Consider the following 18,100-nt stretch of genomic DNA (forward strand, 5'->3'; position numbering starts at 1 on the left):
AGTTTTTTTTTACAATTTTGATGATTAGAGCGTACAGCTCATGAAAGTCCAAAATCCAGTATTTCAAAATATTAGAATATTTCCTAAGATCAATCAAAAAATGGATTTGCAAAACAGAAAAGTTCAAGTTCTTTAAAGTATGTTCTTTTGTGCACTCAATACTTGATCGGCAGGACATATTACAGCAAATGACTTGCTCCTAGCACAAATTACTGCATCAGTGAAGTGTGGCATGGAAGTGATCAGCCTGTGGCACTGCTGAGGCACTATTGAGCCTTCAGATCATCTGTATATTGTTGGATCGACAGTTTCTCATCTTTCTCTTGAAAATATCCCATAGATTCAGGTCAGGCATATTGGCTGGCCAATAAAGCACAGTAATATCATGGTCAGCAAACCACTTGGAAGTGGTTTTTGCACTGTGGGCAGATGCTAAAGTCCTGCTGGAAAAGGAAATCAGCATCTCCATAAAGCTTGTCAGCAGATGGAAGCATAAAGTGCTCCAAAATCTCCTGGAAGATGGCTGCATTGACTTTGCACTTGATAAAACACAATGGACCAACACCAGCAGACGTCACGGCCCCCCCAAATCATTATTGACTTCAGAAACTTCACACTAGACTTAAAGCAGCTTGGATTCTGTGCCTCTCCAGTCTTCCTTCAGACTCTGGGACCATGATTTCAACATGAAATGCAAAATTTACTTTTATCTGAAAAGAGGATTTTCGACCACTGTTCACTGTCCAGTTCTTTTTCTCCTTAGCCCAGGTAAGATGCTTCTGACGTTGTCTCTGGTTCAGAAGTGGCTTGGTAGTCCTTTTCCTGAAGATGTCTGAGTGTGGTGACTCTTGATGCGCTGACTCCGGCTTCGTCCTACTCATTGTGAAGCTCTCCCAAGTGTTTGAATCGGCTTTACTTGACAGTATTCTCAAGCTTGCGGTCATCCCTGTTGCTTGTGCACCTTTGCCTACCCAATTTCTTCCTTCCAGTCAACTTTGCATTTAATATGCTTTGATACATCACTCTGTAAACAGCCACCCCATTCAGTAATGACCTTCTGTGACTTACTCTCTTTGTGGAGGGTGTCAATGATTGTCTCCTGGACCATTGCCAAGTCAGCAGTCTTCCCCATTAGTGTGGTTTCAAAGAACAAGATATACCCGGAATTTATACTGTAGGGATGGTCATTTAATGAAACTCAAATGTAAATATTCTAATATTTTGAGATACTGAATTTTGGACTTTCATTAGCTGTACGCTCTAATCAACAAATTAAAAAAAAAAAACTTTTGAAATGTTTTACTTTACATGTAGGGAATCTAGAATATATGAAAGTTTCATTTTTTAAAATAATTTACAATAAAAAAATGAACTTTTTCACGATATTCTAATTATATGACCAGCACCTGTATAAGACCTTACAGCTCACAGTGCATGTCAGAGCAAATGAGAATCATGAGGTCAAAGGAACTGCCTGAAGAGCTCAGAGACAGAATTGTGGCAAGGCACAGATCTGGCCAAGGTTACAAAAAAAATTCTGCTGCTTAAGGTTCCTAAGAGCACAGTGGCCTCCATAATCCTTAAATGGAAGACATTTGGGATGACCACAACCCTTCCTAGAGCTGGCCGTCTGGCCAAACTGAGCTATCGGGGGAGAAGAGCCTTGGTGAGAGAGGTAAAGAAGAACCCAAAGATCACTGTGGCTGAGCTCCAGAGATGCAGTCGGGAGATGGGAGAAAGTTGTAGAAAGTCAACCATCACTACAGCCCTCCACCAGTCAGGGCTTTATGGCAGAGTGGCCTGACGGAAGCCTCTCCTCAGTACAAGACACATGAAAGCCCGCATGGAGGACTCCAAGATGGTGAGAAATAAGATTCTCTGGTCTGATGAGACCAAGATAGAACTTTTTGGCCTTAATTCTAAGCGGTATGTGTGGAGGAAACCAGGCACTGCTCATCACCTGTCCAATACAGTCCCAACAGTGAAGCATGGTGGTGGCAGCATCATGCTGTGGGGGTGTTTTTCAGCTGCAGGGACAGGATGACTGGTTGCAATCGAGGGAAAGATGAATGCGGCCAAGTACAGGGATATCCTGGACGAAAACCTTCTCCAGAGTGCTCAGGACCTCAGACTGGGCCGAAGGTTTACCTTCCAACAAGACAATGGCCCTAAGCAAAACATGCAACTGAAATATCACATGGTCCTAAGTATTCAGACCCTTTGCTCAGTATTTAGTAGAAGCACCCTTTTGATCTAATACAGCCATGAGTCTTTTTGGGAAAGATGCAACAAGTTTTTCACACCTGGATTTGGGGATCCTCTGCCATTCCTCCTTGCAGATCCTTTCCAGTTCTGTCAGGTTGGATGGTAAACGTTGGTGGACAGCCATTTTTAGGTCTCTCCAGAGATGCTCAATTGGGTTTAAGTCAGGGCTCTGGCTGGGCCATTCAAGAACAGTCACGGAGTTGTTGTGAAGCCACTCCTTCGTTATTTTAGCTGTGTGCTTAGGGTCATTGTCTTGTTGGAAGGTAAACCTTTGGCCCAGTCTGAGGTCCTGAGCACTCTGGAGAAGGTTTTCGTCCAGGATATCCCTGTACTTGTCCGCATTCATCTTTCTCTCGATTGCAACCAGTCGTCCTGTCCCTGCAGCTGAAAAACACCCCCACAGCATGATGCTGCCACCACCATGCTTCACTGTTGGGACTGTATTGGACAGGTGATGAGCAGTGCCTGGTTTTCTCCACACATACCGCTTAGAATTAAGGCCAAAAATCTTGGTCTCATCAGACCAGAGAGTCCTTCAGGAATTTTTTAGCAAACTCCATGCAGGCTTTCATGTGTCTTGCACTGAGGAGAGGCTTCCGTCGGGCCACTCTGCCATAAAGACCCGACTGGTGGAGGGCTGTAGTGATGGTTGACTTTCTACAACTTTCTCCCATCTCCCGACTGCATCTCTGGAGCTCAGCCACAGTGATCTTTAGGTTCTTCTTTACCTCTCTCACCAAGGCTCTTCTCCCCCGATAGCTCAGTTTGGCCGGACGGCCAGCTCTAGGAAGGGTTGTGGTCATCCCAAATGTCTTCCATTTAAGGATTATGGAGGCCACTGTGCTCTTAGGAACCTTAAGTGCAGCAGAAATTTTTTGTAACCTTGGCCAGATCTGTGCCTTGCCACAATTCTGTCTCTGAGCTCTTCAGGCAGTTCCTTTGACCTCATGATTCTCATTTGCTCTGACATGCACTGTGAGCTGTAAGGTCTTATATAGACGGGTGTGTGGCTTTCCTAATCAAGTCCAGTCAGTATAATCAAACACAGCTGGACTCAAATGAAGGTGTAGAACCATCTCAAGGATGATCAGAAGAAATGGACTGCACCTGAGTTAAATATATGAGTGTCACAGCAAAGGGTCTGAATACTTAGGACCATGTGATATTTCAGTTTTTCTTTTTTAAGAAATCTGCAAAAATGTCAACAATTCTGTCAATATGGGGTGCTGTGTGTACATTGAGGAAAACAAATGAACTTAAATGATTTTAGCAAATGGCTGCAATATAACAAAGAGTGAAAAATTTAAGGGGGTCTGAATACTTTCCATACCCACTGTATATCTAGTGCTGCTGTCATACACTGATTCAACATACACTTATTCAACATAATGTACAGAAGAGAGAAACCTCACGAAAGTCACCTGTGACAGCAAGAGTCACTCCTGGAACACCAGTCCATCTACGATCAGTTTTATTAGTGATGAAAATGAAATAGTACATGCATGAATCCTTCAGTGTCACATGACTCAGTCTGATGGTGCAGTTCTGCTGTTTATCTCCCAGATACTGAAGCCTCTGACTGTATTCAGGGTCCTCAGACAGATCTGGATGTTCTGTATTTCTAAGTTGTGTTTTGGTCCAGAACACGTTCTTGATCTGATATCCAACAGGGTATTTATAAGTGCAGCTCATTATCACTGATGAGTCCTTTAGTGCACAGATGTGTGAAGGACTGTAACTCACACCCCAATCAGCACTAGAAACCCCTGAAACACAGAATTCATAGAGTGAAGAAAACAGCATCTGCTTTTGTACAAAGAATGTTGGGGAGGGAAATTGCTTACAGTTTCCTCTTTAGTCATTCACTCACCGTGAATCATGAGCAGAAAGATCAGAGGAAGAGGAGGAGCCATTCTGACTGACATCAGAGCAACACCTACAACAAATGAACAGTGGCTTATTTCTGCTGTCATGAATCAGACGTTTTAACCTTGATTTTAGTGTACTTTTTATACGATAATACATAATAAACGTAAATATTATCATTAGTTCACTGCCTGTGGTGGTGTTTATTGAGGTTTGGTTTAGAAATAGTTTAAAGAAGCTACTTTATCACACATTCTTCATTTTCTCAAGTTCCATTTTCCAGCTAGTGCAAATCGAGCCTCTAGAATGCAAAGTGAACCTTATACACACAACAAAACACACACAATCCTGCTCTAATCGCTGATCAATAGTCAGCATTTGCAATTGTTCTATTACATCTACAAGCAAAACATGGCCAAACACTAAACACTTACACAACCACTACAATAAAAGAAGCAGAAAAATGAAGATTAAAGAAAAATCTATTCATTTTATCATGCTTGTCCTCAAATGTCTTGAAGACCAGCTAGAATTTTAAACACAGGTTGCTGTTGTAGTACTAAATGATAAAGCTTTTAACCAAAGCTGTATTTACTGACTGAACTCAGAAATCGTGTTAAATATATTATTAAACAACATTTTATTTCCAAAAATTAGACCACACAGTGTATTTAGATCAGGGGTTCTCTACTCTTTCCTGTAGAGTTTTGCTCCAAATCTAATCAAACACAAGCTAATCGAGGTCTACAGGTCTACTAGAAAAATATAGGCAGTGAATTTGATGAAGGTTGAAGCTAAACTCTGCAGGAAAGTGGATTTCGAGGGCCAGAATTATATCTTACCCCTTCATGTTTTCACATTTTTCCACCGTATGCTAAAATACTTCAAATTTTCATTCCAATCTACACTCCATACCCCACAATTACAACACAAACAGCAGCTTTGTACATTTTTCAAAACAGAATCATTCACACCATTAAAAAATACAGTTCATTTCATAGAAAGCTGTTTGATGGTAATGAATCTAAAGAACGATTGGTAAATGATGCTCTTACCTTTTTTTGCCAGCACTAAAATGACAAGCTTGAAACAGCACTGGGTTTTTCACACTCTAAAATACATTTGGTTAACACCTCTGTGGTCTAATTCATGACACTTCACCTAGTGCTGGTTTAGTTTATCATGTCAAAAGAGTAACATCACGGAGAACACATCAGACTAAAGACATAAAAGTTAAACTGAGAGCATCTCAGAGATGCTCATTTTATAATGTTTTCAAACTTATCTGCATCTTCCTAAAGAACCAATAATATAATTTCTTGATTGTGCTTTTGGTAATAAACAATAAGAACTTGCTGATTAAGTACTACAATATTACAGATGCTTCCTCTGAATGTCTAAACATCAATCTTATGAGATCTTCTACGCTTATTTTTCTAATACTGACCTTGTGTCCCTTCATAGTGTCTGATTCTCTGTTGTCTCTAACTCTAAATATGGTCATAGATACAGTTTTTTATCCATATATTTGTATTTAACTTAGTCCAACTTCGAACTAGCAGCATCTTTCAGTGTGACCCTTGTGAGAGATGGGCTGTTTCCCGAAATCATCCCCTATACTCTTTCACTATTCACATTTTAAAAGCACTGGCATGTAACTTTCCTCCCATCTTGTATATATATATTTTTTCCATCTCGTGTCCCTTTAGGTGCTCAGAAGAAGTAAGCAGTAAACCCTAGGCCTGTTAAAATAACTTGCGGTCTTTGCTCTTGACCCCTTGTCTACTTACATGATGTATTTCCTGTATTTGGCCCAAGTGTTCAAGTAGGTGTGAAGACTGCAAGTGTGTGTAGAGCTTTTGATAACCTGATGTACAAATGCAAGTGTATACACAGTTTTAATTTGATTACAATATCTAATTTAACTTAGTTTGGAATATTTTCCTCAACATTTTGGGGAACGTGAGTTCCTAAACATGATGCATGATGGGATACACAAAGCATATTTGAGCGTTTGTAAAGGGCACTGAGTGCTGACGTTTTTCACACCTGGGACAGTCTTGCACACTTCCTGTCACATGCAAACGCTTTCAAATAGCTAAGACCTCAAGAGTGGGTATTTGGACAGGCCCACCGTAGTCCTAGTCTATGGCACTACAAATGTCTGTACCCTAAAATAGTGCACTATAAGGGTGAAGTTGCTTCCTCTGGCTGAGGAATGATTTCAGAACACATCCATGGACAGATGAGTGGTGACGTATAGATGATGCTGATGAACTGTGAATATCTCAAGGAGGAAAAAAATATCTTAAGAATGTCTATATAATCAAAGACTATAGAATAACACAAGACATGTCACTCGTATTGTTTTGAATAGGAGAAAGTGTAACGCGCAATATGGCGGAATAAGTCCCGCCTTCAAAATAAGAGCCAATCGCCGACTGGTAAAGTCATCGCGTCACTGCAGCAGCCGTTAGAAGCACCGGTTTCTATAGAAACAGTCAGACGCGCGCCTCCGAAATGAGGCACAAGAGACGCGCATTTAGGTCTGCGCATGTGCATTAGCTTGATCCAGCCTAAAAAATACAGTTTTTTTTTTTTTTTTTTTGTCATGATTCGAGCGTTTGGAAAAAAATGTATGAGACAGATGTTGTCAGATTTCATTGGTGATTTCAAATATGAAATTTAATCCAAAGCTTGGCAAACAGCTTTGGAGAATTTGATGTTTCCCCATTCAAAAGGTGTGTCCCAATTCAGGGGCTGCGCACTTCGGAGTGCATGAAAGGGGTGGACCTTTGGAGTGGAAGGTTGCCAGGTCTGCGCAACAAAACCATCCCAAAAGTAGCGTAATCACAGCACAAGTGTAAAAGTATCCCAATCCCAGACGTGGCAACAATGAGCCGAGCGTCGTTACATGGCTAGCGGCTGTGTGACAGACAGCTGACAGTTGACGATTGTGAGTGCATTTTAAAGTTTTATGACTTTCTATTGGGTTTTGACATGCTTCACTGCCAGCGACGACGGGACACTGGACCAAAATATGTATGGTTAAACTATGTAATGTTAGTTTTATATCGTTAGCAACTAATATTTTATGGTTTGATTTGAGTATGTGAGTTAATTTCTTTTACTCTTCCCCCTTTTTGAAAATGCTTTTTAATGTAAAAACATTTAATTTACATGATGAAAAAATGATTGTATATGTTTTATATGTTTAATGTTTCATGTAAAATTGTAAGTTCCATAAAAGAAATAAACAATGAACAGAACAATTCTCTTTTATTTACACATGTGAACATATGTAGTAATAATAATAATAATAATAATAATAATTCGAGAGCGACTTCAAGTGCACCCTCTCCGTTTCCCCGTCGAATGAAGCGTCGATCTCAAGACACTTCGCGGTCTACACTATCCCACAATTCATTGCGCGCCAGTGACGACAGGAGCTCTGTGTGAATTCACATAAATGTAAGTAATGTCTCGGTTTCACCAATATGTAATATCTAAATCAAACTGTAATATCCATGATGTCCAAAACGTCAGTTTTTCATAAATACAATATTTGTCTCTGAGATGGAGTGCAGTTGAATAAAATCCTAAAGTACTGTACTTTAAATTTAGACTTAAATACAGAGTAAATGTATAAATATGAATGCATATATTTTCACAGTTAACGTTTCATTTAACATAAAAAACAAACAAGGTTAACTGATAGTTGCTAACGATATAAAACTAAGATTACATAGTTTAACCATACATATTTTGGTCCAGTGTCCCGTCGTCGCCGGCAGTGAAGCATGTCAAAACCCAATAGAAAGTCATACAACTTTAAAATGCACTCACAAATGTCAACTGTCAGCTGTCTGTCACACAGCCGCTAGCCATGTAACGACGCTCGGCTCATTGTTGTCACGTCTGGGATTGGGATACTTTTACACTTGTGCTGTGATTACGCTACTTTTGGGATGGTTTTGTTGCGCAGACCTGGCAACCTTCCACTCCAAAGCCCCACCCCTTTCATGCACTCCGAAGTGCGCAGCCCCTGAATTGGGACACATCTAAAGAGACAGGAGTTGCACTTGCATGCCCGAGAGGCGTTTCAAAGGTGGCCGCCGAGTGAAATGACTTGTATTAAGGGACTTTGATATAATATCTACAAGCTATCCGTTAGCATTCCCATTCATCTCAAATGACATTTGTTTGGCTGACTGACGCATGCAGACCTGAAGTACCAGCTCTTTAAGCTCACATGCAGCAGATGTAGATGAGGAAACATTTGGGTGAACCAAGAGTAATATATCTGAAGTTCTTCCTGTAGAGGGCGCTAGCGCTGCGTTGCTTTATTCACTTATTATGATAAGACTAGTGACGTGAGAGTTCATTTATGAAATGATTTTGCACACCGGGGACATCTGCTGACCAAATAAAGACAAAGCTGACAAGCAAAGGAAAGACAAGCTGAATATTCTTATACGATATCCTTTACAATTTTCATAATATGTATAACTCAATGTGATGTTTTGTATATGCTGTATGTACACTAGAGCACAGTGTATTTTTTTAAACCAAGCAAATTTATTTAAAAAAAAGTTGACACACACACACACACACAAGTACAATCCCATTTTACTTAACATATACACATAAATTGTACGAATATGACTCATATTGATGAATAAAAATGCCTATAAGGAAACGTCCGAAACTTTTGTTAATACAGTAAAATACAGTAATTTAAAAATATACAAAATAACACAAAGTGAAATGTGGCATTTTGGGGTTACCATGGTAAATACACAATATGCTACTAACATGAACCGCTAATGAAACATGGAAACTGCTGCTGATGAATAGAATGAACATCATCATTTCATGCCTCCCAGTTTACACACAACATCCCAGTTACGTGATTTACTTTATGCAGATCCCAATTAGCCCCTCTCATTCCCCATCTTGGGAGCCAGTTCTCTTCTATCTGTAAGTTTTGATGTTTTATCTTAATCCAAATAGGATTATGATCACTTCCAATTGTATTATCTTTAAAAAAAAACATCCCATTGACTTATCCTTGCTAATTATTCTGAAACTATTGTCAATAGCTGACTCCTTTCCATGAACTGCATCATAGTCTCTCTCCCATCATTAGACATACTAATTGGTTGTCATCCATAAACTCTTCAATAATCATCTGTTTTTGTACTTTCCCACAATGTGTTATGAGCATTAATGTCTCAGCATACTATAATTTTGCCATTTCCCACCTCATATATACTATCAAGCATCTCTCTCTATAATTACTACCTTGTTGAATGAAAGTAATCACTCCAATTGCAGAACTACTATTTTTACGAGCTGCTGTATAACCATGAATTATAAAATCAAGTGATGGTTTTAACCAGGTTTCCTGTATACATGTGATGTTTTGTTTAACAGATAATTCTTCTATGAAATGTTTTAATTCTTGTCCATTGGCAATTAAACTTCTGACATTCCAATGTAAAATGGATAGTATCATCAATGCCCTCCTCCTCCACCACATGTTGACAGTGTTTCAGATATCTCTGCTGTTAGTGCTGCATTAATTAATTCGACTGATAGCTTCTCTATCCCTATAGGTACTTTTCTGCAGCTTTTGTAATTATCTTGATTCTCTCTGTTACACTTCTAATAACAAAGCTGTTGTATGGCTTTATAAGATTTTTATTTCACATTGAAAATCACAGATCCACTTTCATTAATTAAAGAAAAGAAAAAAATGTTGCATTGGCTTGTAGTCACCAGCAGGTGGTGAAAAGAACACGCAAAGTATGACATCTTCACTGGGACAGACTTATTTATACTGACAATATTTATACTGCATTTCACTTAAGCTCCAGCACTGATCTAGCTTGTACTTTAAACTTGACATTGTGCAGTAGTAAATACTGTTAAATTATGTTCATCATTTGTAAGTCACTTTGGATAAAACCATCTGCTAAACAAATAAATGTGACCCGAGACACTCCTGTCAATCATTCAGAGCTCCACCCACAGAGAGACGGATCAAAGCTGTAAAATAATTTGCCATTTGTCCAAAACACTATGGCTCCTTCATCACATACTGAAAAAAGAAAGACAGAATTAGAGAATGAATACATTAATATTTAATACACTTTGGCCCAGTTTCACAGACAGGGCTTAGCCTAAGTCAGGATTGGGTCTTTGTTCAATAAAGGCATTAAAGTAGATTTTATAAACTTTCACTAGATATTAATATTACTGGTGTTCATCTTGAGACAAAACTATGGCAGTGACATATTTTAAGTTCTGTCAGTACAAATTATTTTCAGTTAAAACAGCTCAAACATGCATTTTAGTCTAGGATTAGCTTAAAGGGATAGTTCACCCAGAAATGCAAATTTGATGTTTATCTGCTTACCCCCAGGGCATCCAAGATGTAGGTGACTTTGTTTCTTCAGTAGAACACAAATGATGATTTTTAAATCCAACCGTTGCGGTCTGTCAGTCGTATAATGGATGTTAATGGGAACTCCATCTATAAGAGTCAAAAAAACATGCACAGACAAATCCAAATTAAACCCTGCGGCTCGTGATGACACACTGATGTCCTAAGACACGAAACGATCTGTTTGTGCGAGAAACCGAACAGTATTTATATCATTTTTCGACTTCTGTTGTCAGAGCGCGTTCAGACCTCACCAACCGGATGCGCAAGGCAGTTGGACATAGTGGTGTATTAGAGGTGAAAAATGATATAAATACTGTTCGGTTTCTTGCACAAACTGATTGTTTCGTGTCTTAGGACATCAATGTGTCGTCACAAGCCGCAGGGTTTAATTTGGATTTGTCTGTGCATGTTTTTTTGACTCTTATAGATGGAGTTCCCATTAACATCCATTATACGACTGACAGACCGCAACGGTTGGAGTTAAAAATCATCATTTGTGTTCTACTGAAGAAACAAAGTCACCTACATCTTGGATGCCCTGGGGGTAAGCAGATAAACATCAAATTTGCATTTTTGGGTGAACTATCCCTTTAAGCCTTGTCTGTGAAACCGGGGGTTTAACTGTCAGGTTGGTATAAAATGACTTGAGTTACTTTATCTTAAACAGTAAATTATATTTAGCGTATCAGGTCTTCATCATTAAATCATAGTGTGTTGACCCATCACACCACAAACTATAATAATAACTATATTAGCATCTACACCAACAGATGCTAACTATAAAGATAAGAAAACCACAACTATTAGTGTCCACACCAGTGGACTGTACTGTAAAGATAACTATAACAATAACTATATTAGCAGCTGTGGTAATATAGTTATCATATATTGGTGTGGATGGTAATATAGTTAACTATATTACCATCCACACCAATGGACAAAACTATAATATTAACTTCGCATTACATTTTCATAAATAACCTCAGTCAGCTCAACATCACCAGCTTGACGTCTCACATGATGAAGTATGGATTGAATCATGTTTGTAATTAAAGAACAAAACAGAATATACACAAAATACATAACTATATTAGCGTCTACACCAATGGAAGATAACTATAACATTAACGTACCATTACATTTTCATAAACAGGTTCATTCAACTCAACATCAGAAGCTTGACTTCTGTCAGGATGAGGTCTGGAACAATTCATCTTTGCCGTTAAAGGAAAAAACAGAATATAGACAAAATAAATAACTATATTAGCGTCCACACCAACTGATGATAATTATAACATTAACGTACCGTTACATTTTTATAAACAGGTTCATTCGACTCAACATCAGAAGCTTGACTTCTGTCAGGATAAGGTCTGGAACGATTCATCTTTGCCATTAAAAGAGAAAACAGAAGGAATAACTGACACAATATAAAGTCACAACAGCATTCAGACTTTCAATCTTTTCATTAGTACATTTCCCTGATCAGTAAACTAACCATAACCAAACTCATTTTTCTCACCTGAGACTCCAGTGTGTCATTTCTCTTTTTTATCCTGCTTCTCCTTAAAAACAATATGGGAAAATATTTCAAATATCTTCATTGGTCAACTTTGTGTAGAATTATTCTTATTCGTTTCTATGATGAAAAAAATCTACAATACAGTTAAATACCTTCAATGAAATATTACAAACAGCGTCTTACCAGACGAGCAACATCGTAAGGACAACTGCAGCTCCACAAACCACTCCAATGGACATGTACAATATCACCAGACGTTCTACAAAAAAAGTAAATTAATTTGCATCACTTTAGAAAGAGTAAAGTAAGTATATGAGCTGCTCTACCTTTAACAGTCACAGTTACAGCATCTGATCTCTGAGATCCATGTTGATTGTGAGCCTGACAGTAAAAGCGTCCACTCTGTAGTGCACTGAAACTCTGTCCAGATCCAACAGCTGAGTTTTCATTCTCCTTAAACCAGCTGAAGTTCAGAGCAGGAGGGTTTGAATCACTGCTGCAGATCAGAGTCACTGAATCTCCTGACACTATTTCACCAGATCCATTTATCAACACTGAGACGTTCCTGGGAGGATCTAAAACGGATACAATTGAAAATGTTGGAAAATTGTGGATTTGGATGTGAACAATGCGCAGATGATCATTAACTCACACATGACATTTAAAGTTACAGCATCAGAGTATTTCTCTCCATGTTCATTGATGGATCTGCACTTGTATTCTCCACTGTCATCAGAGCTGATCTTTGAGATTTTGTAGATTCTTCCAGATCCTACAAACGTTCCTCCTTTAAACCAGCTGAAGTTCAGAGCAGGAGGGTTTGAATCACTGCTGCAGATCAGAGTCACTGAATCTCCTGACACTATTTCACCAGATGGACTGATGGACACTGAGACGCTCTTTGGTGCATCTAAAAGAACAAAAAAATGAAATCCTCTCATTCAAACACAATCTCTATTTTTTATCTTTTTTAAAGTACAAATGAATCTGTACTCACACATGACATTGAGCTCAACAGCAGGAGAGGTGTGATTGTGTCCGTGTACAGCACAGCTATATCTGCCTGCATCCTCTCTTCTGACTGACTGCAGCAGGAGTTCATTGTTTCTGTCTCTTCTCTCAGTTAATGGCTGTGAGTTTCTGTACCAGATGAATGTTGCTCTGTCAGTCAGATTGCAGCTGCTTTTACATGTCAGACGGACTGAATCTCCCTCTGTCACTCTCTCAGGAGACTCCACCTGAAGATCTGAACACAACACACACATTATATCTAGTGCTGCTGTCATACACTGATTATTATTCAACATAATGTACAGAAGAAGAGAGAAACCTCATGAAAGTCACCTGTGACAGCAAGAGTCACTCCTGGTTTACCAATCCATCTACCATCAGTTTTATTAGTGATGAATCTGAAATAGTACTTGTGTGAATCCTTCAGTGTCACATGACTCAGTCTGATGGTGCATTTATGCTGTTTATCTCCCAGATACTGAAGCCTCTGACTGTATTCAGGGTCCTCAGACAGATCTGCAAAAGTTTTTATAGGGCCTTTGGTCCAGAACACGTTCTTGATCTGATATCCAGCAGGGTATTTATAAGTGCAGTTCATTATCACTGATGAGTCCTTTAGTGCACAGATGTGTGAAGGACTGTAACTCACACCCCAATCAGCACTAGAAACCCCTGAGACACAGAATTCATAGAGTGAAGAAAACAGCATCTGCTTTTGTACAAAGAATGCTGGGGAGGGAAATTGCTTACAGTTTCCTCTTTAGTCATTCACTCACCGTGAATCATGAGCAGAAAGATCAGAGGAAGACGAGGAGCCATTCTGACTGACATCAGAGCAACACAGAGCAACAATGAACAGTGGCTTATTTCTGCTGTCATGAATCAGAAGTTTTAACCTTGATTTTAGTCTACTTTTTGTATGATAATACATAATAAACGTAAATATTATCATTAGTTCACTGCCTGTGGTGGTGTTTATTGAGGTTTGGTTTATAAATAGTTTAAAGAAGCTACTTTATCACACATTCTCCATTTTTTTTCAAGTTCCTTTTTCCGGCTAGTGCAAATCGAGCCCCATCTACAATGCCAAGTGCATCTTATACACACAACAAAACACACACAATCCTGCTCTAATCGCTGATCAATAGTCAGCATTTGCAATTGTTCTATTACATCTACAAGCAAAACATGGCCAAACACTAAACACTTACACAACCACTACAATAAAAGAAGCAGAAAAATGAAGATTAAAGAAAAATCTATTCATTTTATCATGCTTGTCCTCAAATGTCTTGAAGACCAGGTAGAATTTTAAACACAGGTTGCTGTTGTAGTACTAAATGATAAAGCTTTTAACCAAAGCTGTATTTACTGACTGAGCTCAGAAATCGTGTTAAATATATTATTAAACAACATTTTATTTCCAAAAATTAGACCAAACAGTGTATTTAGATCAGGGGTTCTCTACTCTTTCCTGCAGAGTTTTGCTTCAAATCTCATCAAACACAAGCTAATCGAGGTCTACAGGTCTACTAGAAAGATATAGGCAGTGAATTTGATGAAGGTTGGAGCTAAACTCTGGAGGAAAGTGGATTTCGAGGCCCGAGTTACATCTTAATATACTGTATATATCAGCTCACACCCCTTCATGTTTTCACCGTATGCTAAAATACTTTAAATTTTCATTCCAATCTACAGTCCATACCCCATAATTACAACACAAACAGCAGCTTTGTACATTTTTCAAAACAGAATCATTCACACCATTAACAAATACAGTTCATTTCATAGAAAGCTATTTGATGGTAATGAATCTAAAGAATGATTAGTAAATGATGCTCTTACCTTTTTTGCCAGCACTAAAATGACAAGCTTGAAACAGCACTGGGTTTTTCACACTCTAAAATACATGTGGTTAACACCTCTGTGGTCTAATTCATGACACTTCACCTAGTGCTGGTTTAGTTTATCATGTCAAAAGAGTAACATCACAGAGAACACATCAGACTAAAGACATAAAATAAAAGTTAAACTGAGATAAACTCTACACCGGTTCACAGAGATGCTCATTTTATAATGTTTTCAAACTTATCTGCATCTTCCTAAAGAACCAATAATATAATTTCTTGATTGTGCTTTTGATAAACTTTGACTGGCAATTTGGTAATAAACAATAAGAACTTGCTGATTAAGTACTAGAATATCACAGATGCTTCCTCTGAATGTCTAAACATCAATCTTATGAGATCTTCTAAGCTTATTTTTCTAATAGTGGCCGTGTGTCCCTTCATAGTGTCTGATTCTCTGTTGTCTCTAAGTCTAAATATGGTCATCGATACAGTTTTGTATCCATATATTTGTATTTAATTTAGTCCAACTTCGAACTAGCAGCATCTTTCAGCGTGACCCTTGTGAGAGATGGGCTGTTTCCCGAAATCATCCCCTATACCCTTTCACTATTCACATTTTAAAAGCACTGGCATGTAACTTTCCTCCCATCTTGTATATTTTTTTTTTTCATCACATGTCCCTTTAGGTGATCAGAAGAAGTAAGCAGTAAACCCTAGGCCTGTTAAAATAACTTGCGGTCTTTGCACTTGACCCCTTGTCTACTTACATGATGTATTTCCTGTATTTGGCCCAAGTGTTCAAGTAGGTGTGAAGACTGCAAGTGTGTGTAGAGCTTTTGATAACCTGATGTACAAATGCAAGTGTTTACACAGTTTTAATTTGATTACAACATCTAATTTAACTTAGTTTGGAATATTTTCCTCAACATTTTGGGGAACGTGAGTTCCTAAACATGATGCATGATGGGATACACAAAGCATATTTGAGTGTTTGTAAAGGGCACTGAGTGCGGACGTTTTTCACACCTGGGACAGTCTTGCACACTTCCTGTCACATGCAAACGCTCTCAAATAGCCATGACCTCAAGAGTGGGTATTTGGACAGGCCCACCGTAGTCCACTTAAGAGTGAATAAAGACGATGGAACACTGTTTTCTGCACCAGTCACCATTCTATTGTACACTCATTATTGCGGTGCATTATGGGATTGAATTAGCGCTCTCTATGCCACTACAAATGTCTGTACCCTAAAATAGTGCACTATAAGGGTGAAGTTGCTTCCTCTGGCTGAGGAATGATTTCAGAACACATCCATGGACAGACGAGACTTCACAGATGATGCTGATGAACTGTGAATATCTCAAGGAGGTAAAAAAATATCTTAAGAATGTCTATATAATCAAAGACTATAGAATAACACAAGACATGTCACTCGTATTGTTTTGAATGGGAGAAAGTGTAATGCGCAATATGGCGGAATAAGTCCCGCCTTCAAAATAAGAGCCAATCACCGACTGGTAAAGTCATCGCGTCACTGCAGCAGCCGTTAGAAGCACCGGTTTCTATAGAAACAGTCAGACGCGCGCCTCCGAAATGAGGCACAAGATTGACAGTTTTTTTTTTTTGTCATGATTCGAGCGTTTGGAAAAAAATGTATGAGACAGATGTTGTCAGATTTCATTGGTGATTTCAAATATGAAATTTAATCCAAAGCTTGGCAAACAGCTTTGGAGAATTTGATGTTTCCCCATTCAAAAGGTGTGTCCCAATTCAGGGGCTGCGCACTTCGGAGTGCATGAAAGGGGTGGACCTTTGGAGTGGAAGGTTGCCAGGTCTGCGCAACAAAACCATCCCAAAAGTAGCGTAATCACAGCACAAGTGTAAAAGTATCCCAATCCCAGACGTGGCAACAATGAGCCGAGCGTCGTTACATGGCTAGCGGCTGTGTGACAGACAGCTGACAGTTGACATTTGTGAGTGCATTTTAAAGTTTTATGACTTTCTATTGGGTTTTGACATGCTTCACTGCCAGCGACGACGGGACACTGGACCAAAATATGTATGGTTAAACTATGTAATGTTAGTTTTATATCGTTAGCAACTAAAGACAAAATTTGAATGGACCATAGATCTGTTTTGTACGTTCAAATATTTTATGGTTTGATTTGAGTATGTGAGTTAGTTTCTTTTACTCTTCCCCCTTTTTGAAAATGCTTTTTACTGTAAAAACATTTAATTTACATGATGAAAAAATGATTGTATATGTTGTATATGTTTAATGTTTCATGTAAAATTGAAAGTTCCATAAAAGAAATAAACAATGAACAGAACAATTCTCTTTTATTTACACATGTGAACATATGTAGTAATAATAATAATAATAATAATAATAATAATTAACAGAAATGACTCCGGCTCATTTACAAATAAATTACATTACAAATATAATGTATACAAATGCATTTCTTTTTTAACTTACATCACAAAAATAAACTACAGAAATTAGGCTGTTGCATTGACAAAGTGACATTTAAATAATATTTATATCGACACATTTCAATGTACCCATTTTATGCACTGTATTCTGTTCTTGAGAAAAGTGGGGGGGAAGCGGCCTTTGAAGTGCGATTGTCACCGCGGCGCGAGGAGGGCTGACGTAATTCGAGAGCGACTTCAAGTGCACCCTCTCCGTTTCCCTGTTGCAGTTTTTCATAAATACAATATTTGTCTCTGAGATGGAGTGCAGTTGAATAAAATCCTAAAGTACTGTACTTTAAATTTAGACTTAAAAACAGAGTAAATGTATAAATATGAATGTATATATTTTCACAGTTAACGTTTCATTTAACATAAAAAACAAACAAGGTTAACTGATAGTTGCTAACGATATAAAACTAACATTACATAGTTTAACCATACATATTTTGGTCCAGTGTCCCGTCGTCGCTGGCAGTGAAGCATGTCAAAACCCAATAGAAAGTCATAAAACTTTAAAATGCACTCACAAATGTCAACTGTCAGCTGTCTGTCACACAGCCGCTAGCCATGTAACGACGCTCGGCTCATTGTTGCCACGTCTGGGATTGGGATACTTTTACACTTGTGCTGTGATTACGCTACTTTTGGGATGGTTTT

At 38.4% G+C, this 18,100-nt stretch overlaps 1 protein-coding gene and 1 long non-coding RNA gene across 2 annotated transcripts in view; one reads left to right on the forward strand and one right to left on the reverse strand.

Moving 5' to 3' along the window:
• The window catches only part of LOC127500450 (B-cell receptor CD22-like), a 101,791-nt gene that overhangs the window by 75,872 nt on the left and 7,819 nt on the right, over positions 1 to 18,100 (reverse strand). The window contains exons 6-7 of the mRNA XM_051871550.1: positions 12,757 to 13,014; positions 12,431 to 12,679 (exon numbers count right to left, since the gene is read on the reverse strand). Coding sequence (XP_051727510.1) covers positions 12,431 to 12,679; positions 12,757 to 13,014 — 507 coding nt within the window. The remainder of the gene's footprint in view (positions 1 to 12,430; positions 12,680 to 12,756; positions 13,015 to 18,100) is intronic.
• LOC127500827 (uncharacterized) overlaps positions 1 to 18,100 on the forward strand; it is a 69,130-nt gene that overhangs the window by 32,458 nt on the left and 18,572 nt on the right. The gene's annotated exons all lie outside the window — the stretch shown is intronic.

This window comes from Ctenopharyngodon idella, chromosome 1 (assembly GCF_019924925.1).
Source record: "Ctenopharyngodon idella isolate HZGC_01 chromosome 1, HZGC01, whole genome shotgun sequence".
Classification (NCBI taxonomy): Eukaryota; Metazoa; Chordata; class Actinopteri; order Cypriniformes; family Xenocyprididae; genus Ctenopharyngodon; species Ctenopharyngodon idella.